Source organism: Pristiophorus japonicus, chromosome 2 (genome assembly GCF_044704955.1).
Source record: "Pristiophorus japonicus isolate sPriJap1 chromosome 2, sPriJap1.hap1, whole genome shotgun sequence".
Lineage (NCBI taxonomy): Eukaryota > Metazoa > Chordata > Chondrichthyes > Pristiophoridae > Pristiophorus > Pristiophorus japonicus.
In genome coordinates, this window is record NC_091978.1 from 85,240,135 (window position 1) to 85,266,804 (window position 26,670).

At 40.6% G+C, this 26,670-nt stretch overlaps 1 protein-coding gene across 10 annotated transcripts in view; it reads right to left on the minus strand.

Annotated features, from left to right (window-relative positions):
• The window catches only part of ubap2a (ubiquitin associated protein 2a), a 134,093-nt gene that overhangs the window by 60,385 nt on the left and 47,038 nt on the right, over positions 1-26,670 (minus strand). For 4 of the 10 annotated variants that reach the window (XM_070868169.1, XM_070868178.1, XM_070868137.1 and 1 more), the window contains exons 10-15: positions 14,602-14,672; positions 12,955-13,138; positions 6,162-6,342; positions 5,397-5,650; positions 1,246-1,412; positions 634-838 (exon numbers count right to left, since the gene is read on the minus strand). In XM_070868169.1, the coding sequence (XP_070724270.1) occupies positions 634-838; positions 1,246-1,412; positions 5,397-5,650; positions 6,162-6,342; positions 12,955-13,138; positions 14,602-14,672 (1,062 nt within the window). Of the gene's footprint in view, positions 1-633; positions 839-1,245; positions 1,413-5,396; positions 5,651-6,161; positions 6,343-12,954; positions 13,139-14,601; positions 14,676-26,670 lie in introns of all 10 variants that reach the window. The other 6 variants (XM_070868116.1, XM_070868126.1, XM_070868155.1 and 3 more) reach the window with 3 other exon arrangements.

Genomic DNA, 26,670 nt, shown 5'->3' on the forward strand with positions numbered 1-26,670 from the left:
GCAATGCATTCAAGATCCTAACCACTTGCTGTGCAAAAAAAGTTTCCCCTCCAGTTGCCTTTGATTCTTTATCCAATCACCTTAAATCTATGACCTCTGGTTCTCGACCCTTCCACTCCAGTTGAGGCTGAACCAGTGTTTTATACAAGTTCATTTATTTGACTGGTTTTCAACTGCATTCTGTACCCGACATATCATAACCTCTTTCTTTAACCTCCTTTTCCTTCGTCCTCCAAGGAGTGTGAGCTTTGGATGTCCCATCTTTCCTCCTTATGGGAATATGCTTGATGTGTACCCAAATTATCTCTGCCTTGAAGGTCTGCCATTGCTCATTTACTGTTTTCTTGGTCATTCTTGGTTTCCAGTCCACCTGTGCTAAATCCCCTTCTCTTGAATTTGTCTCCCTACAAGAGGGCATCTAACCTCTATTTGGCACATTGTGTGCAGTGATACGGTTGCCATTAGCAGCTTGTTCAGGGAACCATAGATGCAAACTTACCACAATGCAACACACGGGTTAAGGTTTAAATAAAGTCTGAAAAATTTGCCACGCTATTTTCCACTCATGAAAACCAAAAGCTTTTACAGCCCTTAGAAAAAGCATGAATGGAAACTTGCATTTCAAATGCTTACTTTGATAGTCACCTGTGAAGAAGCTTCCTTTTGAGTTGTATCCAGAGGGTTCTGATAAGGTATTCCATGCACTGAATTCTGATCAAAGGTTGAAGTCACTGGAGTGCTCTGAGCAGTTGTTGTTAAACTGGAAGAGCTTATGGCAGATGGATTTGTTGATTCTTGAACTGCATTGGATATCGACAAAAACTGTGACATCGAATCACTGCAAATCAGAGTAAAATGTAATACTGCATATTAGCAACTTATGACATTTGTAAACGCATGTGCATTCCTAAAACTAAACTGGTTAATACATTTAACTAGCTAGGCTAAGAGGACACTTACAGAATATACAATTCACTTTCATTTTTTAAACTTTACTTTTTTCTTCTCTCCCCATGTTGGTTTTCTTGTACATATTTAGGTTTCTCACCTCAGCATTTGCAGGTTACCCCTCTCTGACCTTAGCCAATTCTGCTCACGTGCACTGCCATAAGCTACTAGAATTCAGTTATTAGATGCCTTCTTCCTTCTCTGCAAGGAAGCATCTGTGCAGTGCCTTCAATGGAAAGCAATACTGACATTGCAAACTTGTGTGGGTGGAGGCTAGACAGGAGGACGTGAGCTTACCTTACAGAATTTGAGAACAAGTGGTTTGGAGTCTGGCTGATCGTCTCTTTGCTTCCTGTTCCAAATTCAGTCAGCGAAGGTTCTGACCCAAACTCCAAGGCTCCAAACTGGACATTCAATCCAGAGACATCAGTTGATCCTGGCATTTCAACAGCAGATGCAGGAATCTAAATGGAAACAGAAAATAAACAAACACTCATATGCAAGTGCTTGGAACCAAAAAAGGAAATCCCAGTGTCAGCACATGCAGCTTTGTGTTAGTTCATTGCTTGCCAGTTATATATACACAAAGAATGTAAGCATTGAAGAACAGTGTCATCTCATCAAGCACACTTGCTCCACAGCCTGTACACAATTTCCCCCCATTTGAAGTCTATCCTTCTATCACCTGAGGGAGGCAAATCATCCTGCTCTTGCATTTAGACCATTTGGCTTAATTAATGTTAATCACCTCGTGTTTAGTACATCATTTTGTTCTTTAAATATACCTGAAGGTTCCAAATAGAGATCTGCATTAAAATGTGAATGCTGAAAGATCTACTTAAATTAACAAATCAAGACACTATGATGCCAACAGACATTGGTCTGCTACATACACACATAAAACATGTCCATAAAGGCCATTTGAAGTCCAGAGACCCCATTAGTGAATATTTTCTTTTCAATTCATTCAATTTGCTTCAATCACTAAATACTGATTAAGGCAGCAACTTTGGATGTCACCTAGTTTACGTCAGGTGAACAGTGTCTTACAATCACACCACATGTTCATTATATTTTGTGTTTACTCAGCTGTGGGTCTTTTTTCTAATTCCACTGATCTGGGGTATATAAGATATATCATGAAGGACTGATTACAATGCAATCACTAAGTTTATAGACAGTGATCAGTTCAGTACCAGGATACACCAAGGTCATGTTACAAAATTCTTAAAACATTTCAGCAAGTAACCTTCAAGCACTGCCAGTGAAATGTTAACCTATGTACTTCATTTTTTGCATATCTTTGATTAACTGCTAATGGAAGGACCAGCTCCTTCCCTTTGCTCCCCAAAGCCCACCATTATTAGACTGCCCTCGTGTGGACAATTAAATCAAGATTCTCAACACAGATCAATGGGGAATTAAATGCTGTGTATTGTTTAAAAAAAATTAAACCTTGCATGGCAAAATTTTACTTGACCAGGGGTATAGCGTGAAGATCTGCTGCCAGTCTACAGTAATACAAGTTAACGCGCTACAAGGAGGGACAGAAGACCAATTCCAGCATGGCTGCCGTTTCATTTTACGAACAGGACACTGGAACAGCAGGCCCTTAGTAAAGATAGATTAATAAGGAGTGTATACTTTTTACAGATGCCGACAGATCAGCTGTGCATTTCCAGCATTTGCTGTTTGTTTCAAATTTGCAGTATTTTTTTTTTAATTTTAAACCTCTCAACTATCTTGTCCTTCCTCATCTTCACCACATGCCAATACACAATGGCAACAGACAGATCAGGAACTTAATCTGGACAATTACAGGTGTGAAACCACATCCTACCACTCGAGGCACTTGAAATTCCATTACACGAAGACACAATGCGGACCTCAAAATGCCTATATGTTTAAACCGTTGCAGTTAAGATTCCCTCTGGCGAGACTGTTGAGGAAAGATTCACTCCGCTATTTAAGAATGGCAAGCGTGAGAAACCTGGTAATAATAGACCAGTTAGCCCAACATCTGTTGTCGGGAAATTGCTAGAGTCTATAATTAAGGATAGGGTGACTAAACACATCAAAAAGCAAGCATGGATTTGTGAAAGGTGCGCCATGCCTGACAAATCTGATTTAATTTCTTGAAAACGTGACTAAAATAGTGGACAGGGGAATGTCTTATGGATGTTATTATATGGACTTTCATAAGGCATTTGATAAAGTCCCACAGAAGAGACTTATTTATGGTAGAAGCCAACAGAATTGAGGGCAAATTGTTGACCTGTTTAAGAAATTGGCTGAGCAGCAGGCAACAATGGGTAGATACTCAAATTGACAGATGTGACTAGTGGTGTCCCACAGGGATCGGTGTTGGGGCCTGAACTATTCACAATCTTTATTAACGATTTAGATGGCACAGAAAGTCATCTCCAAATTTGCCGATGACAAGAAGGAAGGTGGCATTGTAGATGAAAACATAAAATTACAATGGGATGTTAATGGATTAAGTTAATGAGCAAATTAATTTCAATGTAAACGAATGTGAGGTCATCCAGTTTGAATCTAAAAAGGATAAATGGTGAAAAGCTAAAAATAGTGGATGTCCAAAGAGACTTGGACATTCAGGTACATAGATTAAAGTCATTAACAAGTATAGAAAATAATCAAAAAGGCTAATGGAATGCTGGCCTTTGTATCCCGAGGGCTAGAATAAAAGGGGGTAGAAGTTATGCTGCAGCTAGACTACACCTGGAGCACTGCCCAGTTCTGAGCACCACACTTTAAGATATATTGCACACCTTGAGATAAGAGTGCAGCATAGGTTTACCAGAAGGATACCTGGACTTCAAGGGTCAAGTTACAAGGAGAGATTACAGAAATTAGGGGTGTATTCCCTAGAATTTAGAAAGTTATGGGATGATCTGATTGAACTAAGATATTTAAGGGGAACAGATAGGGTAGATAGAAACCATTTCTGCTGATGTCCCCTAATCCTAGAATCCCCAATCTAAAAATTAGAGCCAGACCTTTCAGGAGTGAAATTGGGAAACACTTCTACATAAAAGGTTGTTAGAAGTTTGGAAATCTCTTCTGCAAATGGCAATTGATGCTAGATCAATTGTTAATTTAAATCAGATTGATAATACCTTTGGTTAACAAAAAAACTAAGGGATATGGGCCAAAGGCAGGAACATAGTTAGGTTGCAGATCAGCCATGATCTAATTGAATTATGGAACAGGCTCAAGGGGCTGAATGACTAAGTCCTGTTGCTATGCATTGCCAGAAAACACAAAACACCTTACTCATATTGCACTCGGCTCTTCCCAAATTACCCAAGAAATGCAAAAAGTATTTCACATCAAAATGTTCAGTTATATCCTTAGGCATCATTGTTTCCTGGTTTCTCATTTCAAAACAGCAAATATGCAGCTACAAAACACACTTGAGCTCCATGTTGAAGGTTATCATGGAATAGTATTGAGCAGAGTGGATGATGATGTAGTTAATTAGACAATTAAGAACATACAATATAAGATATAGGAGCAGGAGTCGGTCATACAGGCCCTCAAGCCTGCTCCGCCATTTAATACGATCATGTTAGTTAGCCAATCCTCTATCCATGCTAATATATTACCCCCAACCCTGTAAACTTTTATCTTCTGCAGTAACCCATGTGGCACCTTGTCAAATGCCTTCTGGAAGTCCAACACCACATCCACTGGTTCCCTTTTATCCACCCTGTTTGTTACATCCTCAAAGCATTCCAGCAAATTTGTTAAACATGACTTCCCCTTCATAAATCCATGCTGACTGCCTGAATTATGCTTTTCCAAATATCCTGCTACTGCTGCTTTAATAATGGACTCCAACATTTTCCCAACCACAGATGTAGGCTAACTGATCTATAGTTCCCTGCTTTTTGTCAGCCTCCTTTTTTTTAAAAAAATAGGGGCATTTCATTTGCAGTTTTCCAATCTGTTGGTACCTTGCCAGAATCCAGGGAATTTTGGTAAATTACAACCAATGCATCCACTACCCTTGCCACTACTTCGCAATTAATACAACAGTGCTAAAGCAAAGGATTCCTGCATTTAACAATTTTTCTACTTCATAGCCCAAGCCCAGCACTTTTCTCTGGTTTGCTAATGTGGGCAATGACTTGCTCCCAAGACCTCTTCTAATGGATCTTAATGCAAATAGGCAGGTGAGGTAAAAGAAGATTTGCTTCCAGCAACCATTCTCTACTCTACTCTTCCCAACAAGACAACCACAGAAGACTATTAACTAAAACCTATGTTCTACTACTGAAAGCACACTGGACTATTAACTTGTTGGTCCATCACAAAACCTTTATTATTTCTGGACAAAGTGGTTATGACAAATTAAAACAGTTTTGTGCCAATCCAGTTAAATGTAGCTTTCACAAGTATGACAAAACTGTGCCTCAACTTACTTTAGAAGTTGGTGGTAACTTCCTCTTTTGTGTTTTGAGTTGTTTTTGCTGTGTCTGTTGAGCATTGGCTACCGGATTATCTGTGGAGATGGGTAGCAGTTGTGTCATTTTAGCAACAGTGCTGTCAACAGGAGGTGGTTCTCTTAACTTGATCTGGGAGGAATAGGTATCTAATACTGGTTGAACAGAGGCCTGCTGCTGTCGTTGGGTCATCTGGCTCAGAACAGGTGAAGGCTCAGGCTGGGTCTTGAAGTCTGAAAGATGCCCAAAAAACAGCTTTAAAATAATAAGAATTGTGTATATTGTACATACGTGAAAAATTTATTTAATCCTGCATTCCATTTCCCAACTTATATTCCTTCCAAAACTTCTTACCCTTTTAGTTCCCTTATGTCACAAGTTCTTGAAGTTCCATAACACTAAAGTTCATAGTACAGAAATATATCTTCAAAATCTAACTAAATTATACTGCTGTGGCTTGCCTGCAACTTTCATCTTTCAACCACATTTACATTAGTCAGATAATCATATTTAACAGTGATAACATCCATTTTGCCAAGTCTATTTTTAGCCATTTAAATCAATCTTGTTAATACATGTGTGCAGTTATAAGTGAGATTTTACTTAGAAAATTGTGCATTAGAATCAAAAACATTTAAAACAGAAATACAGTAAGGAGATTAAAGCAGACAAATTTAATTCCTTTACTGGCACAAATCAATAAAAATCAAACAGGTATAAATTTGTTAATGACAGAATACTAACCAAACTGGCTCAGGACTGTTGACTGTGAAGTTGATTTTGCTTCCCAGGAATGCATGTTGCTACTTGGTTCTCTGCTCTGTGCAGCAATCTCTACCAAACCAGAGGACTTCAACTGCTCAAGTAATTGAGACCCTGAAGAGTTGGCAATCTTTGTAGCTGCAAGTTCTGCAAACCCAGGTGACTAAATAAAACAGAAAAACACAAGTTAAGTTTTCCGAGAAGCACATGACATTAATATTCCACACCTGCAATTCTCACGTTGCCACTCATATTTTGAAGAGCACAGGAATGTTCTATACAAGCTATTCCGAAGACTTAACAGTACGTTTACCCATCTATCATTGTATTTGTGCAGTATTTCATGCAACTTTTTCTTTTGCACAGAATGTTTACCAATTTAGAAAACTTTTTCAACTGTTCTAATGCATTATATTTACATCATATGCAGGGTTGTTTCCCCCCCCCCCCCCCCCCCACTTACATGGAATTTTCTGTAAATAATGGAGCAAATTGAATACTTATCAGCCAGGTAAGTATTCAATTTGATTTCCATGGGTTTTTGCACAAAATCCCATTAGTGCTATGAAACAAAAATTTCCAAAAAGGAAATGCAAAATTTTTAAGACTGGACACCAACACAGATCACTAGTTCAGCTATTGCTGAGTAACAAAATTGCCAGGCCTGGATAAATACAATCTTTGCTAGTTAAAAAGCTCCTCCTGCACAATTTGAATGCAATCAATTTAAGTACAGAAAGTGCACAGCAATCCTAAAATTCGGATACTCTCACTAGGCATTCTGTTTCCCCTCCCAGAAAGGTACTTCAAATGCACTTGGATTTGACTTCAGAGAAATGTCTTCCTCCTATCTACCTCACCACACTCCTTTCCCGAAGACTATCCACTCAACATGGAAAAAACAAATCAATGGCAGTTTTTAAACTGGCTAAAAATGGTACATTTTGCTCGAGTGCAAAAGCCCTAAGAAAGTGAACACAGAACCCAAATCAAATGCACTTAATGTTGGCAGAGTGGATATAGGTCTATTTTTAAACCGCAATCTCAGATTTTTTTAAAAATATAATTTGCATAATTGCTTTGTTGAAAAGCGACTTCAATTACATTGAGATGAATGGAAATAAAATGGATAAGCCAATTATGGTGTCCAAAAACATTCAAAATCCAACCTAATCACTGTAAAGATGCAGTTACTCAGGCTTGGAAAATAGTTTTAATGTGGAACGTAACTATGCGCTACATAACTACGAACATAATCAGTTCATAAATCATACCAAACCAGAACAGATTCACAATTTTCTTTCTATCCCAAACTTGAATTTTGCAGTTAGTTAGTTGTATCTGAAGAAATTGAAACAAAATGCCAACTTTCCATACATTGCCTGGAAACAGAGACAAAATGATTCTCAAGTCCTGAGTGCAGCAAGTGTTTACCTAGGAGCAGGCTTTTTCTATCAACTCAGTAACAATGAGAGGCTGCAAAGCCCTTTGCCTTTCATAGACTTCTGTTAATCAGAGATTCAAATTGCAACTCAAAAATGGTATAAAGTTTGAAGTTAAGTGCTCATTTCCTGGTCAGTTTACAATCAGTTCTGAGTGAATTAAATATTTATCAAGATCTGCTCAGGAAAGTTCATCGTTTTGAAAGGCAAATTGGTTTTTTTATGGCATTAGAAGGCTTTGAAATTAATTTTCCATTTAGGGAAGAAAAAGCGGAACACAAAACAAGGAACTATCAGGTAAGTTGGTGGATGGAATCTCAGGAAACAGAGCTACAATAGAGTCTCTTATGGAATTACTGTGAGACTTAATTCAACGAAGCTTCATCTACTGAGCCTCCATTGGTTAATCATTTTTTTCTTCTTCATACCTGCCAAATGACCAGATTTTAAAAAAAATATTGTACCCACATCAGCACTCTTAGTGAAACTATAAAAGTCAAGGAGTTAAGAGCATCAACTGAGCCATGAGATTGAAAGAGCGCAATGAAAAAATGCGACTATGCGTGCACTTCATTGGGACGAGTCAAAAAAAAAAAATGCCCTACATCTTCCTACATTTCAAATCAATTATTTTAAACTTAAGAATTTTTTTTAAATTGAAGTATTCTGGAAAATAAAAGTTGAACAGGATTCAGTTATTCCAAGGTCACAAATAAATGAAGTATCCAATATAAAATATTTACAAAATTAAACTAGTACCACACCTTGAATTGGTCAAGTAACGAGTAGCTATGTCCAGTGGCCTGAAAACAAACTTGGATGAACTGAACAGGGAGCAACCCTCAAATTCATTTCTGGGAATTATAGAAATGGACAGACAATACACCACATCACACCATCGAGTCTCCAAAGTTAGTTGGCATCAAAATCTAAACCCACAGTAATGAGAAATGTTTCCTCCCACAAAAATTATAAAACACTGCAGTTTGGAGTAGAGTTCAATAACTACAAGAAATATATATCCAGAAGCTCAGCAGCTGATAAAATAGGCAAAACTAGTTTAAAGATTAATGAGGAAACTCAAAAAGGATCAATTTTGAGGAAAAACTGGAAATGCTACAATTAACTGGATGCCTATCAATAGATGTTTTAGCTTTTTATACTAGCAACTTACAACTTTTTTCTATACCAATCCTAGACTGCACCAGTGAACTGCATTGGTATCTCGGGGCCAGTAAAATTAATATCCACATTCAGACATAAAATCAAAGCTTCAAAAAGGACAGTTGTTTCATTGCTGAAACAGTTGACTGAAATTACATTTAGATGGCAGGAATACATTACAGGACAAATTTGAACATCTCTGGAAATGTTCAATTAAAAATGTTGCTGCCATAATTATTAAACACTTCGATGAGTGACCATGGGAAGCTCATGGTTCTCTTTGTATTGTCTCAACTATGAAATCAGATGCTTTGGCTCGAATTTAAATATCTAGCACAGAAAATTACAACAGTGCTTTCAGGAAACCTCAGTGGTAAATTGTCAAGAGCATGTGGACAATATGGCATACGACTATTCTTGCATATTGTAAAGATTGCTTGCTGTGTGCAAACTGTCGTAACATGACAGCTTTCAAACATCTCGCATGGTACTTTTGCTGTGTCACATTTAATAGGTTTTCATTGATCATGAATTAATAACAAATGTCCAAATCATTGACGTGGAATATAGTTAAGCATATAGTCATGTAAAGCTCATTACACATTTTACTCGGTCAGAAAGTCCTTCAAAATTGTAGCCTAATTCTTTTAAGTATTGACAGTTGTGCATTTAGAAAACATTGAAGAGCAGCAATGGAAATGTTAATTACCACCTTGTTGGCTAGAGTTTTTCATGGATATAACTCAAGACTCTTCAATAATGCTGCAAATATTCTGCAATTAGATTAGATATCTGGCTACTTGAGAAATCATAAATCATGAAACATCAGTCTGCCTAACACACAAACTGCTCAACAGCTGGTCTAATAAGTCGCGCATGCTGTCCAATGAATACTTAAAAACCGCAACAGCATTTTCGTACCTATAGATTCAAAAAATTTAAACAATTCATATATAGCACTAAAAAAACAGTTTGCCATGTTTTCGGTCCCAAAATGTCAAAGCACACATTATGCAAAAGGTTTAAAAACAGCACCCTGAGAAAAGCTATAGGTGATTACAAAATACAACATAGGGCAGCTCAGAATGCATCTACAAAAGTAGAGTATTGGATATAAAGTTCCTTCACATCAGGATATCCCTTCTGGAGGGAGGCATCAGCAATCTTTGCTAAATGAAGGGGCCACTCAAAGAACAATGCATTTACCTGTACCACAAATGAGCACGAATTGCTTTGCTTGCCAAAGTTAAAGCCCATGGAATAAAAGGGATAATGGCAGTATGGATACAAAATTGTCGAAGTGACAAGAAACAGTAGTGGGGAAGTGTTGTTTTTCAGACTGGACCACTGCTTTTCTTGATGTATATTAATGATTTGGGAGTACAGGGTTCAATTTCAAAATTTGCAGATGACAAAACTTAGAAGTATAGTGAACAGTGAGGAGGAGTGATAAGACTGGAGGAAGACAGACAGACTGGCGAAATAGATGGGCACATGGCAGATGGAATTTAAACGCAGAAAATATGAAGTGATACATTTAGGTAACTAACAGGTACAATCCTAAAGGGGGTGCATGAACAGAGACCTGGGGGTATATACACACAAATCGTTGAAGGCAGCAGAGCAGGTTGAGAAAGCGGCTTAAAAAAATGCATAGGGGATCCTGGGCTTCTTAAATAGAGGTAGAGTACAAAAAGGAAGTAAGTTATGAACCACCTTTATAAAACACTGGTTCGGCCTCAACTGGAGCATTGTGTCCAGTTTTGGGCACTACACTTGGGAAGGATGTGAAGGCCTGAGAGAGGATGCAGAAAAGATTTACAAGATTGGTTCCAGTTATGTGGTTAGACTAGAGAAGCTGGGGGTTGTTCTTAGAGCAGTGATGGTTGAGAGAAGATTTGAGAGGTGTTCAAAATCATGGGGTCTAGACAGAGTAGGTGGAGGAGAAACTGTTCCCATTGGCAGAAGGGTCAAGAACCAGAGGACACAGATTTAAAGGTGATTAGCAAAAGAATCAAAGGTGAGAAAAGGGGAAAAAAATTTACGCAGCAAGTGGTTAGGATCTAGAATGCACTACCTGAAAGGGTGGTGCAGGCAGACTCAATCGTGGCTTTCCGAAGGAAATTTGATAAGCACCCGAAGGAAAAAAATTCGCAGGGCTTACAGGGAAAGGGCGGGTGAGCGTGACGAGCTGAAGTGCTCTTGGAGAGCCGGTACAGGTTCGACAGGCCGAACGGCCCCCTTCTGTGCTGTAACCATTCTATGATTTTATGAATTGCTTTGTGGAGATGTCAACAGGCTAACTCATGCCTCCAGACAGGGCGAGAAGGGACCACTACAACCAACCCCAATCTTATCCTGACCCAACATGCACACAAGTTCAATATTACTGAACACCGCCCCCAGCCAAGGAAAATTAAGGCCAACTGTACCCCATTGCTCGTTACCCTATTCAAACATCTATATTACTCACCTATATGCCATCATATCCATTAAGTTATTCAGGAGTTTGCCCACCAACATTTTTGTAAATGGGGCAAGATTTTTTGTTTTTTCCCTCCCTCTCATTTTCTCTATTCATACCAGGAAGGAGCCTGATTTTCTGGTCCCTAATTTACAATCCAATCTGCAATTATGTACTTCAAAACAAGTTCAGCTTCCAAAGTTGCATTATTTGTCCAACTGACTTTTTCTGAACATTTTACATTCATCTGCAGCTTACAATCTAATTTTTGTTATTGAAAAAGTAGAGGAATCCACACAATCAAAATCAATACCAACAAGTATCTTTTTTTTAAAAATAAATGACAAATATTCCAGTTGTTTTCAAAGCAGAATTGTGGCCTTGGAAGGGGGGAAAAAAAATTCATGTTTTGGCAGCGTGGGATTAACCCCATTGGTAAGAAATTTAAATTTTGCTTCCAGTATATGTAATGTAACTTCATTTAGTATTTCAGTCACACAGTTTCAGCTTTCTCATCAAATTTATGATGCAATTTGCAGCGTACAGAACTGGTTCCCAAGCCATTTTCACCATCTGCTATGCCTGGCAGATTGAAATATGCAAGTAAAACTATTAAAAAAAAAGAGTTCCTTAAATGAAGATCAAGAGCACTGTTGATGTCTGAGCTTGTGCGAATTAGACTGAATTTAGCACACAACAGCTGCAAATAAAGTTGTGTTGGTTATGCAATATAGCCTCAACAAATCCCCAGCTCTCAAAATATTTGAGCATACTTGGTAAAATCTGGCTCAGAAAGCAAAGGAGCTCAGAAAGCAAAAGGAACTCAGCACAAGAGGCCTTTTAATCTTTAGGATCAGAGGCAACCAGAAAGAGGAATGTAACACCTGCTTGAAACACCTTGTATGTAGTGTGGGACTCGAAGGAAGGAAGGATTTATTTAACCCCATTTCCAAATTGTTGTCGACAAGCCTTGGTCCTTACCATGGCAAGGACTCAGACAATCACCCCTTCTCAACAGCTGAGGGAGATGCTCAAATACCAGAAGGGCCAAATGATTATGCTAAAGTCCTCTTTGCTGAGGGTGCAGCACCTGGTATCAAGGAAGTGTCCCTTAAGGACAATCTCTCCTCTGGTCCCAGGCCCACTTCAAGAAATTCTCAGATGGAGCAGCCCACTCCAAGTTGACCCTGGCCCAGGACAAAGTCATTGTGGCAATCCATCAGTGGAAACTTAGCATCACAGGATCAGCAACACTTGAATCCCACCAGCTTCTTAGTCATACTAGAAGAGAAAAACACAGAAGAAATGTTTTTGCAAAAGCTACAAAACTACAAGCCTTACCATCACAAAACTAATGGGATCAAAACTTCCTCATCTAGAAACAGGATAAGTAGGGAGGGGTGAGATAATGATACCAAGGAACAAAAAATAAAGCAGCATTCTACTGCAACCACAGATGAGAAAAAAAAAACTGATGGCATAGTTTGCAGATTCCACACAAAGGAACATGCTTTACTTAAAAATTCTGATTACAAGAACATAGAAGGTCAAACCCAAGTGCTGCAGAAGACCTGTTCTGAAGGAGAAAACAACTCTAACAGAACATACATCTAAAAAGTCTATCAAGCGTCATTTTTAGAAGCTAATTTATACAGAAAACAAATCTCATCAAAATGTATAGTAATTTTGTCTTTTTTTGGTTTACCAGATTCTGAGAGTAGGAATTCACAGCATTGGAGTTTCCTTCCACCGATGAAATTGGATCATCATGTTGGGAATTAGTGAACACCAGTGACTGAGTGAGGTTTGCCTGTTGGGGTGCTTCACACGAGTTGGTTTCTGTTACAGTACCAGTTGAGGGTTTTTGAAGCAATGTTGCTAGATCAGTGCTTAAAAAAAGATAAGTTTATTTTCAGACCTTTTAACAGGTTCTGCAAGGACTGCAAATGGATTCAGGAAGCACTTGTAACATTTCAGACTACATTTTTTTTTAAAAAAACAGCATAACCTTATAAACCTGACTTATGTCTCATCAAATGAAAACCAGTTTTTTTCTAAAAAATTGAAAACTATTGCTAACCAATTAAAAAGTTTCATATAAACTTCTTTTCAGTCACATGCTTGTTAGCATAGTACCCTGGAAAAGTTAGGGCAGGAGGAAGAGAAAATGCAGTGAACACACTGGATGGCTCAATTCTGTTGTGAAAACAAGACTAGGTACCAGACATTACCTGGTGAGAGTAATAAAAGTTTGAAGACCCATGGGTACACAATATTAAGTCACAGCCATTAAATGAAGTAAAATAAAAACTTCAAAAACCAGCAAGTTGGGTGGCAGAAGGTGAAGTTGCCAAGTTGTATTTGTTGCATTTCCTAATGATTAGTGTACCATAGGTATGGAAGTAGGACTGCCTTCTTGGCTGCAGATAGTGTATGGGCTGAGGGGAGAGTGGATTGTAAAAATTATCCTGCCCCATGCTTTTACAGGTTCACTATTTTAAGTTTTTAAGCATGCTGCAGTGTTAATTATATATTCCTGCAGAAAACAAATTCTTAAATATATAAATACCAGTCAAAATGACAACATTGGACCTTTTGTAAACTACTCAATGGCATATCCTCCTTCAGCAGAACAGCTGTTAGCAATAAACTATATAACAATTCTTCCATAAACCATTTCTGCCCCCGGCCAAGGCACGTGAGCAACTAGATGAGCCGAATTTTAGCAATTAAGCCATTCACAGCTACTAGCTAATTTATTAACAAAACCAATGCACTTGCAAATCATTTCCAAAAATTGAGGTTTGGATGAGTTATACACCGACACACTGCACAAATTTGAGTAACTTCAGAAAATCTAGCCCATTATTTGAACAGGTTACTTAAAAGATGAGAATACATCCAACTTTGTCCTAAAGTTCTAGCTTTGACCTATATGTCTAGATACAGTGGGAAGATGAACTGAATAATGGATGCATCTGACTGGAACTGAGGCTTTGGTTTACATTTTGGGTTTAGAAGCCAATTCAAGTAAACAACAAATGCAGAGAGTTCACAGGAACATTGTTGATAAAAAAAATGAATAACTTAACTGGCATCACACAACATTGAGTCCCCGCTTCAAATCACAACACATTCAGAATGTTGTCTGACAGCTCAAGATATTGATTTGGCTAGTTGTAACAAGCACTTCCCGATTTGTGCGATATTCTCAATCTCAAATTTCAGCAATTTCAGACGCTGGCTTCAAATATACCAATGCACTTGCAAATCATTTATACTTTTCTGAAGTTTCTCTACATTATCTACGTTAACTTGTTAATCCATGTTAAAATAGGACTACATTTCATACCTTGGTCCTGGAGTGATTTGGTTGTCCATTCTTACAACAGTGGAGGCTGTAAAGACCTTTGTTTCTGTAAGCTGCTTAAAGAATTCATTAAAGTTAAAAAGGATTATGCATGCCTCTATTTTGTCAACAAAACAAATCTAAGATAACATGGCTGTAATAACTACTTTAAAACCATATTTCAGACAAGCTCCCCAAAAGGGGGAAGAGAGTTTATCCATGATTAGCTGAGCCATATAGATCAGAAAGGTCTCTGGTTCAAATCCTTGCTTGTGCCAAGTCAGCTGAAAAATTTGAAGAGGTGCTACAATTGGCGAAGAAAAAAGGAAAGTTGTCCAGGTTTCCCGCTATGGATCACTATTCAGTGAATCCTTCCGGAAGTGTACATGTGGACATTAAGTAAGGCCAAGAGGAGGCATATTGTGACATCCCCTTGCAGTCAAGTAGCCCACACAAGGATGATAACTACCTGGGAAAGGTACTGAAAAATGTCTAGTTCCCATGGAACTGTACTCCAGCAAAATGGTCAACTCGTTCAAAAAGGGAAAAGATCAAAGAAAAAAGTTGCAGATGGTACAGCTTATTGAAGACTTCAATACAACACAAGAATTGCTTTACACAATGTCCAAGTTTGCCTACTTATTGAAATCCATGTGCAGGAAATTATGATCTATATATTCATTTCATATGTTTAGAAGTAGGCTTGCAAACTGAAAAAAATAAAAATTGACAAACTATATATAATTTTTTATTGCAAGACACAGGCAGGATGGGCCAAATCACCACCTTCTGTGCCATAAACTTCTATGATTTGATACATGTCACATTACAGGAAAGATGTGATTGCACTGGAGAAGGTACAGAGGAGATTTAAGAGGATGTTGCCTGGACTGGAGAATTTTAGCTATGAGGAAAGATTGGAGATGCTGGGTCAGTTTTCTTTGGAACAGAGGAGGTTGAGGGGAGACCTTAGAGGTGTATGTACAGAAGACACCAAGTCGCTGGAGAAATATCACCAACCATGTCTCCGCAAGATCCTGCAAATCCCCAGGGAGGACAGGCTCACCAACATCAGTGTCCTCGTCCAGGCTAACATCCCCAGTATTGATGCACTGACCACTCTCGATCAGCTTCGCTGGACAGGCCACATAGTTCGCATGCCAGACACAAGACTTCCTAGGCAAATGCTCTATGCGGAGCTCCTTCATGGCAAACGAGCCAAAGGTGGCCAGCGGAAACATTACAAGGACACCCTCAAAGCCTCCCTGATAAAGTGCGACATCACCACTGACACCTGCAAGTCCCTGGCCGAAGACCGCCCGAGGTGGAGAAAGTGCAGTCGGGAGGGCATTGAGCTCTCCGAATCTCAACACCGAGAGCGTGAAGGGGTCAAGCACAGGCAGTGGAAGCAGCGTGTGGCAAACTAGTTCTACCCACCCCTTCCCTCAACGAATGTCTGTCTGATCTGTGACAGGGTTTGTGGCTCTTGTATTGGCTGTTCAGCCACCAAAGAAATCACTTCAGGAGTGGAAGCAAGTCTTCCTCGATTCCAAGGGACTGCCTATAGTAGTATAGTATAAAATTATGAGGGGCCTGGATAGGAAGGACCCATTTCCCTTTGCAGAGGGGGTCAACAACCAGGGGGCATAGATTTAAAGTAATTGATAGGAGGTTTAGAGGAAATTATGAGGGGAAGTTTCACTGGGAGGGTGGTAGGGGCAGAAACCCTCATTTAAGTAGTACTTGGGTGTGCACTTGAAGTGGTGTAACCTACAGGGCTACAGACCAAGAACTGGAAAGTGGGATTAGGCTGGATAGCTCTTTGTCAGCCAGAGCGGACACGATGGGCTGAATTGGCCTCCTTCCGTGCTGTAAATTTCTATGATTTCTTGCATGCAAATCCTACTAGTAAACATCTCCAAATAAAAAATAAATTCTCAAAACAATAAAGGTCCTTCAGTGGTTTTGCTGCAATCATACAGATGCTAAGCACTAAGATCTGGGCATTACAATTTGAATGCCAAGTTCCTTTTCAAAAGGAAAACTTTTTCTCTTCCACGTCTCAATTCCATTCATCTTCTCCAAGAGGATGCAGAGTTGTCCTCAGACACCCATGAACACCACAAAATAGCTAATTGGTTGGTAACTCCAATCTCATTTAGACTTTTTTGTTCCTCCCTTAAAGAATCCAATTAGAATCCTTAGTGACTATGGTTGGGAATTCAGTACATGGAAATTGCAAATTACAGCCGCCACTGTTGTAGGAAATGTAAAAAACCCATCAACAAAATTATCCAGGCATTCTAGTCTTCAGACACATCCTTATTTTCATCTCACCCAATACTGCAAGTGTGGATATGTACATGGAACAGTTACCTATCAGAATAATCTGAAGCAGAGATAATTTAATTTAAATACTAACAGGTATTTTAGCTAACTAAAACAAGGAAACAAACTAGCATATATTTAGCATGTCTCAAATGTTTCACATTGAATGACTTTTGAAGTGTAGTAACTTGTTTTGAGGGACAACTGCAGCAGCCAATTTGCACACAAGATCCCACAAACAGCAATGAGGTAGTTAATCAGTTTTGGGAAGTTAGGGCTATATGTTGGCCAGGATACTGGGAGACTGGTTTTCCCCCCTCCCCTCCATTTACTTTCTTAAAATAGGGCCACAATTTACATACATCTCAACAGGTGGAAATTGGTTTAACTTTTGATGTGAAAGATAGTACCTCCAATACTGCAGCACTATTTCAGTATGTACTCAGTCCCTGGAAAGGGGATTGAGCCATGATGTTGACTCAGACAAAGGAAACACTTGCCAAATAGTAGCTTCGCAACGAAATTAAATGAGAACTACAGATGACAAACAAAAATCAAAGATAGAAATGTGTTTCATTACAAATTTATAGAACTAAAATATTGGTCAGTAGACCACAACAGTGGGACAGATGTTCGAAATTGAAGTCTTTGCTGTTATTCAAGCACCAATTTATTTCAACATTTCCTGTGGCCTACTGAACTGTCGAGAAATGTGACTTGGGGCTAGACTTTGCACCGCCAATACCCGTATCTCAGCGGTAATCGGGCAGTTTGAAGAAAAGGATTAATTCATACCACCCGATCACCGCCGAGAAGTAATGCCTTCATTTTCACCGTAATCTATCCCGGTGCTGGCGGCAGTCTGTGGGCATTTGTAGTCCTCGTGTAAGGCCAGCTGAATCCAGACCGGCCTTACTGCGCATGCACAATGTTTTTTTCTTCCACCACACCTCCAAGCACATGTGCGATTGCAGAGGCGGTGTCCTCGGCCGCGCAGATCCTTCGGGGGCCAGTCCAGTGCAGAAAGCGCTGAAATGGCATTGTTTCGGTCGCAAGAATAAGTAAAAACTTTAATAAATGTAACAAATGATTCATTAGTTAAAATGTAAAAGTGCCACACTGTGCATTTCTTAATATCGCTAAATTTGGAGTTACTATAAACGATATTGTTTTGCTGTAATTAATGTATTCATCATGCATAACTTGGAAGGCGACGGTGCATTAGGGTGCTTACTAGTACTTGTGCAATGATATTAAATTGTGATTTTTGTCAAGTTTCAGAAAAAAAAAATCACTTTCAACAGAGACGAACGTTGCCGCACCAGGGAGGACCAGCAGAGATGCAGGAGCTGAGCGACCTGGAGGAGCGAGCCCTCAATGGGGACTGGGGTGCATGATCGCTCGGCTGCTTGCGGTGGTACTGATCCGGTGCTGGTGCTACGAGTGTAACGCATGATGCCCGGAATGTGCATAATGCATAAATTATACTGTACTCTAAAGCTAGTACCTTATGAAATACCATGCAGTCTCAATTCTGTACATGTTAAATGTAATGCAGCAATGGTGAAATGCAGTAATGTTGTGCCTCATTCATGCACAATGTAAGCTAGAAAATGCAACCTTGACCCACCCTCCTCTCTCTGCACCCACCCCCCCTCCCCCTCCCACTTATCTATCCTGTCTTGTTTTATAGCTGAAGAGGAGCATGCAGTGTTTACAGAGGAGCAGGAGGATGAACTTGATCAAGTGCAGCTAATGCTCGAACTGCCGCGGGAAGTCAAACTTGAGGTGCTGCAGTCCATGGAAGGGTCCCTCATGCCTCGTCATAGATTTGGCTCAGAGAAAGTGGCCGGACCAAGCGTTGTGCAGCAGGGCACAGTGTCGTAGGCCCCACGTGTAATCAGGAGGCTGCTTCGGAATGAGATCAGGGCTGCAAGACAGGCAGACGCAGAGATGGACATGGTTGCACTGACTCGGTCAAGTGCCAATGTAGGTCGACAGCGCCAAGGCAATTGGTGCATTCTCAAGTGATCACAGCGCAATCAGCGCGCCATTTGGAGGAGATGACAACGCGGATTGCGCTGATGCAGCAAATTACTGATTCCGTGGACATCTTGCAGCGGCCAGTGGAATCAGGGAATGACACTGAACCCCAAGGTGTCATACCAATCATGCCGACTACACATGAGAGTCAGGAGAACGCAGATTCTTCTGAGGATGGGTCACCAGACCCTACCACCTTCCCACATCCCCCACACTTGGCACTGCCAGGGTCACCCCGCCTGCTGCAGCTGCATTCAGGACGCACTGCTACAAGATGCCTTGGCATTAATTCAGATGGGGTCGACGTCTTCCGCATAAACATTCGGGTGTCAGATGGAGGGAGGAAAAAAGGCAGTGGTCACAAATAAAATAAAAATGTTTTGGTCAATGATTGTGGGTGGGTTGGTGGACGCTATTTATTGTTAATATAAAAATGTGTTCTGTTTTGTTAACTTTTAGTGGGTGGGTGGATGGCTGTTTATGAAAAATTGTTTAATGTTTGGGGTGTTATGTTTAAAATGCATTGTCCAATTTAAAATCTTGTTAACTTTTTTAATTTTAAGTATTTCTAATTATTAGTTTACTTGACACTGCCTTTTTCAAAATTAAAATAACTTATTGAACTTAACATATTTGGGCTGTATCTCACTCTTTCGAAATGAGGGGTCAAAAATCAATACAATCAATGCAAGGACAATGGACATTTTAACTGAACTCTTAAACATTCAAGCAAAGCATTCATTTATGAGCTGCTGATGTAACAGTTTTGCTGCTGCGTAAGCGCCACAGGTCTTCTCCAGCGGTGTTGGGGTGGCTGGTATCATGGTTCCATTGCCAGACTCCTCCTCAACCTCCTCTTCCACTTCCGTAACTGGTCATCCACTATGTCCTGAGGTGGACCTGCAGTCCCATGGCATTTTCTGCCCCCTTCCGATTGCGAAGTTGTGCAACATGCAACACCACAATGAAGTCCGCGACCTGCTCCGGATTAGTATTGTAAGTTGCCTCCAAGGTGGTTCAAGCATCTGAAGCGCTGCTTCAGCACTCCAATTGGCTATACGGCTTTGATTGTTGCGGTGCTCGGCTCCTGTCTGGGGCATACCCGGGGGCAGGTGGGGGGGGGGGGTCAAGAGCCAGGTGCCAAGGCCATATCCATCATCAAGGGAGGGAGAACAGCCAGTTGTCATGGTGCACATTGGTACCAACGACATAGGTAAAAAAAAAAAAAGGGATGCGGTCCTACGAAACAAATTTAAGGAGCTAGGAGCCAAATTAAAAAGTAGGACCTCAAAAGTAGTAATCTCGGGATTGCTACCAGTGCCACGTGCTAGTCAGAGTAGGAATCGCAGATGAATACATGGCTTGAGCAGTGGTGCAGCAGGGATGGATTCAAATTCCTGGGGCATTGGAACCGGTTCTGGGGGAGGTGGGACCAGTACAAACCGGACGGTCTGCACCTGTGCAGGACCGGAACCAATGTCCATGGGGGAGTGTTTGTTAGTGCTGTTGGGGAGGAGTTAAACTAATATGGCAGGGGGATGGGAACCAATGCAGGGAGACAGAGGAAAACAAAAAAGGAGACAAAAGCAAAAGACAGAAAGGAGATGAGGAAAAGTGGAGGGCAGAGAAACTCAAGAAAAACAAAAAGGGCCACTGTACAGCAAAATTCTAAAAGAACAAAGGGTGTTAAAAAATCAAGCCTGAAGGCTTTGTGTCTCAATGCAAGGAGTATCCGTAATAAGGTGGATGAATTAACTGTGCAAATAGATGTTAACAAATATGATGAGATTAGGATTACAGAGACGTGGCTCCAGGATGATCAGGGCTGGGAACTCAGCATCCAGGGGTATTCAACATCCAGGAAGGATAGAATAAAAGGAAAAGGAGGTGGGGTAGCATTGCTGGTTAAAGAAGAGATTAATGCAATAGTTAGGAAGGAGTTTAGCTTGGATGATGTGGAATCTATATGGGTAGAGCTGCAGAACACCAAAGCGCAAAAAACATTAGTGGGAGTTGTGTACAGACCTCCAAACAGTAGTAGTGATGTTGGGGAGGGCATCAAACAGGAAATTAGGGGTGCATGCAATAAAGGTGTAGCAGTTATAATGGGTGACTAATAACCAAACTGGAAGCAATACGGCGGAGGAGGATTTCCTGGAGTGCATAAGGGATGGTTTTCTAGACCAATATTTCAAGGAACCAACTAGAGGGGAGGTCATCTTAGACTGGGTGTTGTGTAATGAGAGAGGATTAATTAGCAATCTCGTTGTGCGAGGCCCCTTGGGGAAGAGTGACCATAATATGGTGGAATTCTGCATTAGGATGGAGAATGAAACAGTTAATTCAGAGACCATGGTCCAGAACTTAAAGAAGGGTAACTTTGAAGGTATGAGGCGTGAATTGGCTAGGATAGATTGGCGAATGATACTTTAGGGGTTGAATGTGGATGGGCAATGGCAGACATTTAGAGACCGCATGGATGAACTACAATTGTACATTCCTGTCTGGCGCAAAAATAAAAAAGGGAAGGTGGCTCAACCGTGGCTATCAAGGGAAATCAGGGATAGTATTAAAGCCAAGGAAGTGGTATACAAATTGGCCAGAAATAGCAGCGAACCCAGGGACTGGGAGAAATTTAGAACTCAGCAGAGGAGGACAAAGGGTTTGATTAGGGCAGGGAAAATGGAGTACGAGAAGAAGCTTGCAGGGAACATTAAGACGGATTGCAAAAGTTTCTATAGATATGTAGAGAAAAAGGTTAGTAAAGACAAACGTAGGTCCCCTGCAGTCAGAATCAGGGGAAGTCATAACGGGGAACAAAGAAATGGCAGACCAATTGAACAAGTACTTTGGTTCGGTATTCACTAAGGAGGACACAAACAACCATCCGGATATAAAAGGGGTTAGAGGGTCTAGGAAGGAGGAGGAACCAAGGGAAATCCTTATTAGTCAGGAAATTGTGTTGGGGAAATTGATGGGATTAAAGGCTGATAAATCCCCAGAGCCTGATGGACTGCATCCCAGAGTACTTGAGGTGGCCTTGGAAATAGCAGATGCATTGACAGTCATTTTCCAACATTCCATTGACTCTGGATCAGTTCCTATCGAGTGGAGGGTGGCCAATGTAACCCCACTTTTTAAAAAAGAGGGAGAGAGAAAACAGAGAATTATAGACCAGTCAGCCTTACCTCAGTAGTGGGTAAAATGATGGAATCAATTATTAAGGATGTCATAGCAGCGCATTTGGAAAGAGGTGACATGATAGGTCTAAGTCAGCATGGATGTGTGAAAGGGAAATCATGCTTGACAAATCTTCTGGAATTTTTTGAGGATGTTTCCAGTAGAGTGGACAAGGGAGAACCAGTTGATGTGGTATATTTGGACTTTCAGAAGGCTTTCGACAAGGTGTCCCGCAAGAGATTAATGTGCAAAGTTAAAGCACATGGGATTGGGCGTAGTGTGCCGACATGGATTGAGAACTGGTTGTCAGACAGGAAGCAAAGAGTACAAGTAAATGAGTACTTTTCAGAATGGCAGGCAGTGACTAGTGGGGTACCGCAAGGTTCTGTGCTGGGGCCCCAGCTGTTTACACTGTACATTAATGATTTAGACGAGGGGATTAAATGTAGTATCTCCAAATTTGCAGATGACACTAAGTTGGGTGGCAGTGTGAGCTGCAAGGCGGATGCTATGAGGCTGCAGAGTGACTTGGATAGGTTAGGTGAGTGGGCAAATGCATGGCAGATGAAGTATAATGTGGATAAATGAGGTTATCCACTTTGGTGGTAAAAACAGAGACACAGACTATTATCTGAATGGTGACAGATTAGGAAAAGGGGAGGTGAAATAAGACCTGGGTGTCATGGTACATCAGTCATTGAAGGTTGGCATGCAGGTACAGCAGACGGTTAAGAAAGCAAATGGCATGTTGGCCTTCATAGCGAGGGGATTTGAGTACAGGGGCAGGGAGGTGTTGCTACACTTGTACAGGGCCTTGGTGAGGCCACACCTGGAGTATTGTATACAGTTTTGGTCTCCTAACTGGAGGAAGGACATTCTTGCTATTGAGGGAGTGCAGCAAAGGTTCACCAGACTGATTCCTGACCTATCAAGAAAGACTGGATCAACTGAGCTTGTATTCACTGGAGTTCAGAAGAATGAGGGGACCTCAAACGTTTAAAATTCTGACAGGTTTAGACAGGTTAGATGCAGGAAGAATGTTCCCAATGTTGGGGAAGTCCAGAACCAGGGGTCACAGTCCAAGGATAAGGGGTAAGCCATTTAGGACCGAGATGAGGAGAAACTTCTTCACCCAGAGAGTGGTGAACCTGTGGAATTCTCTACCACAGAAAGTTGTTGAGGCCAATTCACTAAATATATTCAAAAAGGAGTTAGATGAAGTCCTTACTACTAAGGCGATCAAGGGGTATGGCGAGAAAGCAGGAAGGGGGTACTGAAGTTGCATGTTAAGCCATGAACTCATTGAATGGCGGTGCAGGCTAGAAGGGCCGAATGGCCTACTCCTGCACCTATTTTCTATGTTTCTATCAAGCATCCAGCACTGACCTTCTGGCCGACTTTTAAAGAGGTCGGAGATAGTGCTCCCACGCAAGATATTCACACCATGAATGCTCCCTGGAAAATTAGTATTTACTGATCTGATTATTTGATTGTGGTCGACAATGAGCTGCACGTTCAGGAAGTTTCGGTTACGAAACACCTCTGCATCCTCCAAGGGTGCTCGCAGGGAGATGGGCGTACATTGCACCCTGTACCTTAGGGAAGTTTGCTATTCCAGAATCCCACAGCCCTTTCACTGTGCCTCCCTAGTCATTGGGAAGTTTATAAAAAGTCAAAGCTTCGTGCGTAAAGCACTTGCGTCACCTTCTGAAAGCAGCAATGTGTGGCGTGCTGAGAGACGCAGCAAATGTTGCCTGCTGATGCCTGAAAGGAACCCGATGCATAGAATGAAAGTGCCGCAGTTACCTTAACCTCAACGGGCAGAGCGGTCCCGATAGGCTGCAGGTCTCCCTTAATGAGCTCGCATCTCTCATTGACGACCTCCTTCTAATGCACGTGTTCTCTGAAAAGTCCAGGTATGATTGATTATCCCTGTAAATGTGTTGTGGGTAAGGTCGTCTCCTCCTCAGCAGTCTGCATCTCTGATTGGGCACATAATGCTCTTCAATAAACCCTCTTCCAGCTGCACTCTGCAGTAGGCAATTAGTAGCCAGCTTTGGTTGAGAAATTACAGGCGCCATTTGAAAAAATATAAATTTAATGTAATATATATGTAAATTTAATGTAAGTTGTTCAAAAATGTATCAAATTTCATTCTCTCCTCAAATTAAAGCAACTATTTTAATAAACTGAAATTAAAAGTATTCATTGAAACAATAAAAATCACAATTTAAGTTTAACCTACAATTTAATCTAGCTTTAGCTCAGATTTTTAAAAATGGCATCCACATCTAGGTCGGAGCACTTAAGTGCACCCTTTACATAGAGATATTGATAGTGGGAGACTTTTTTTTTTATAAAAGTCCGAAAATAGCACTGGCCGGTCTTGCAGGCGGTGCACGACATCCAGGAGGGAAAATTGATGGCATCTACTGGGCGGGCAGCTAGATTTCCGCTGGCGATCATTTGACCGAAAATACCACTAGCGGTAATTGGGCGATGTATGGGCGCAAGTTTGCATGTCGATCTAAAATCAGACAGCAAGGCAATGAAAACGTTAAAATGGGCACTAAATCAGGCTGTAATTGAACGATAACGTGACAGTCTAGCCTTTGGAAACTTAATTCCTACAAAAACAGAAATCTGGAAGCCAGAAATTAATAACTAAGCATTAAAATACATGGAACAAAATCTAAATTTCAACAATTATATTTGGCTCAACCAAATCTAGCAAGAACATGCCTCGCTGGTATTAGCTAGTTGCAGATACTGCTTCAGAATCATACCAGAAGGACAACTGCGAACTACTCCTCTCCGCACCTCTACTTAAAACTTTCTCCTCGCTCACTTCAAATACCAGTATTGAGGAGCTTGTGCATTCAGCTTTCAAGATAACCAATCAACAAAATCATGGGATCACCATTAGCTCAGTATTGGTGAACAGATTATCACCTAGCAGTGATTTGAGCAAGTGCCTAAATCCCAATACATGCACGTCAGGTTAAGTACAAAGTAATATACAGGAACATACATTACATTAATTGTACGGTTCGAAAGCAAAGAAATTGCTCGTCAGTCAATTTAAAATATACTTCATACTTAGCATTTCTAAAATTGGGCCCTTGAAACTCTAGTTCACAGCTGTAAAACACATGGCCCAAACTTCTACCGATCAAGAAAACAGTATGGCATAGTTTTTCTTCCCCCAGTGTGATGACAATTGTCAAACGTATGGCAATATGAAGTTAAGATAAAAGCTCAATGTAAATACAGCATTGAAAACATACCAACAAACTTCACAATGCGAATTGTAATTTGGAGGTGTTGGGGTGAGGGATATAGCAGCAGTTAGGCTTTTAGAAGGAGCATGTCAAAATTAGAAGGCACATGTGGAAATAAGCAGGCTTTGTGATGGAGAGAACACGGTGTCAGAAACTTAACTTGAAGTCAAACAGGTTCAGTTGGAGATGGTGGTCGGAAGGCAGATGGAATTAGAAGCATGGGTACAGAGTTTGTGGCGAGGGCAGATGATGGCAGCTTCGGTCTTTCCAATGTATAAATCAGGGAAATTGCAGCTCATCCAATTTATACAACATAAAACATAAGAAATAGGAGGAATGGGCCATTTGGCCCCCTTGAGCCTGCCCCTCCATTTAATAAGATCATGGCTGATCTGATCATGGACTCAGCTCCACTTCCCTGATTGCTCCCCACAACCCTTTACTCCCTGATCGTTCCAAAAATCAGTCCATCTCCACCTTAAATATATTCAATAACCCAGCATCCACAGCTCTCTGGGGCAGAGAATGACAGATTTAAACCCTCAAAAGAAATTCCTCCTCATCTCAGTTTTAAATGGGCAGCCCCGATTCTGAGACTCAGCCCCCTCGTTTTAGTTTCCCGAGTGGAAATATCCTTTCTGCATCCAAATTGTTAAGCCCCCTCATGACCTTGTGTTTCGATAAGATCACCTCATTTTTCTGATCTCCAATGAGTAGAGGCCCAACCTATCTTAAGTCAACCCAGTCATCTCTGGAATCAATCTAGTGAACCTTCTCTGAATGGCCTCCAATGCAAGTATATCCTTCCTTAAATATGGAGACCAAAACTGCATGCAGTATTCCAGGTGTGGCCTCACCAATATCCTGTACAGTTGTAGCAGAACTTCCCTGCTTTTATACTCTATCCCCCTTGCAATGAAGACCAACATTCCATTTGCCTTCCTGCTTACTTGCTGTAACTTTGTGTTTCATGCACAAGGACCCCCAGGTCCCTCTGTACTGCAGCATTTTGTAATTTTTCTCCATTTAAATTATAATTTGCTTTTCTATTTTTTCTGCCAAGTGGATAACCTCACATTTTCCAACATTGTACTCCATTTGCCAAATTTTTGACCACTCATTTAGCCTATCTATATCTCTGCAGATGTTGTGTCCCCCTCACAATTTGCTTTCCCACCCATCTTTGTATCAGCAAACTTAGCTAAATTACTCAGTCCTTTCATCAGTCATTAATATAGAT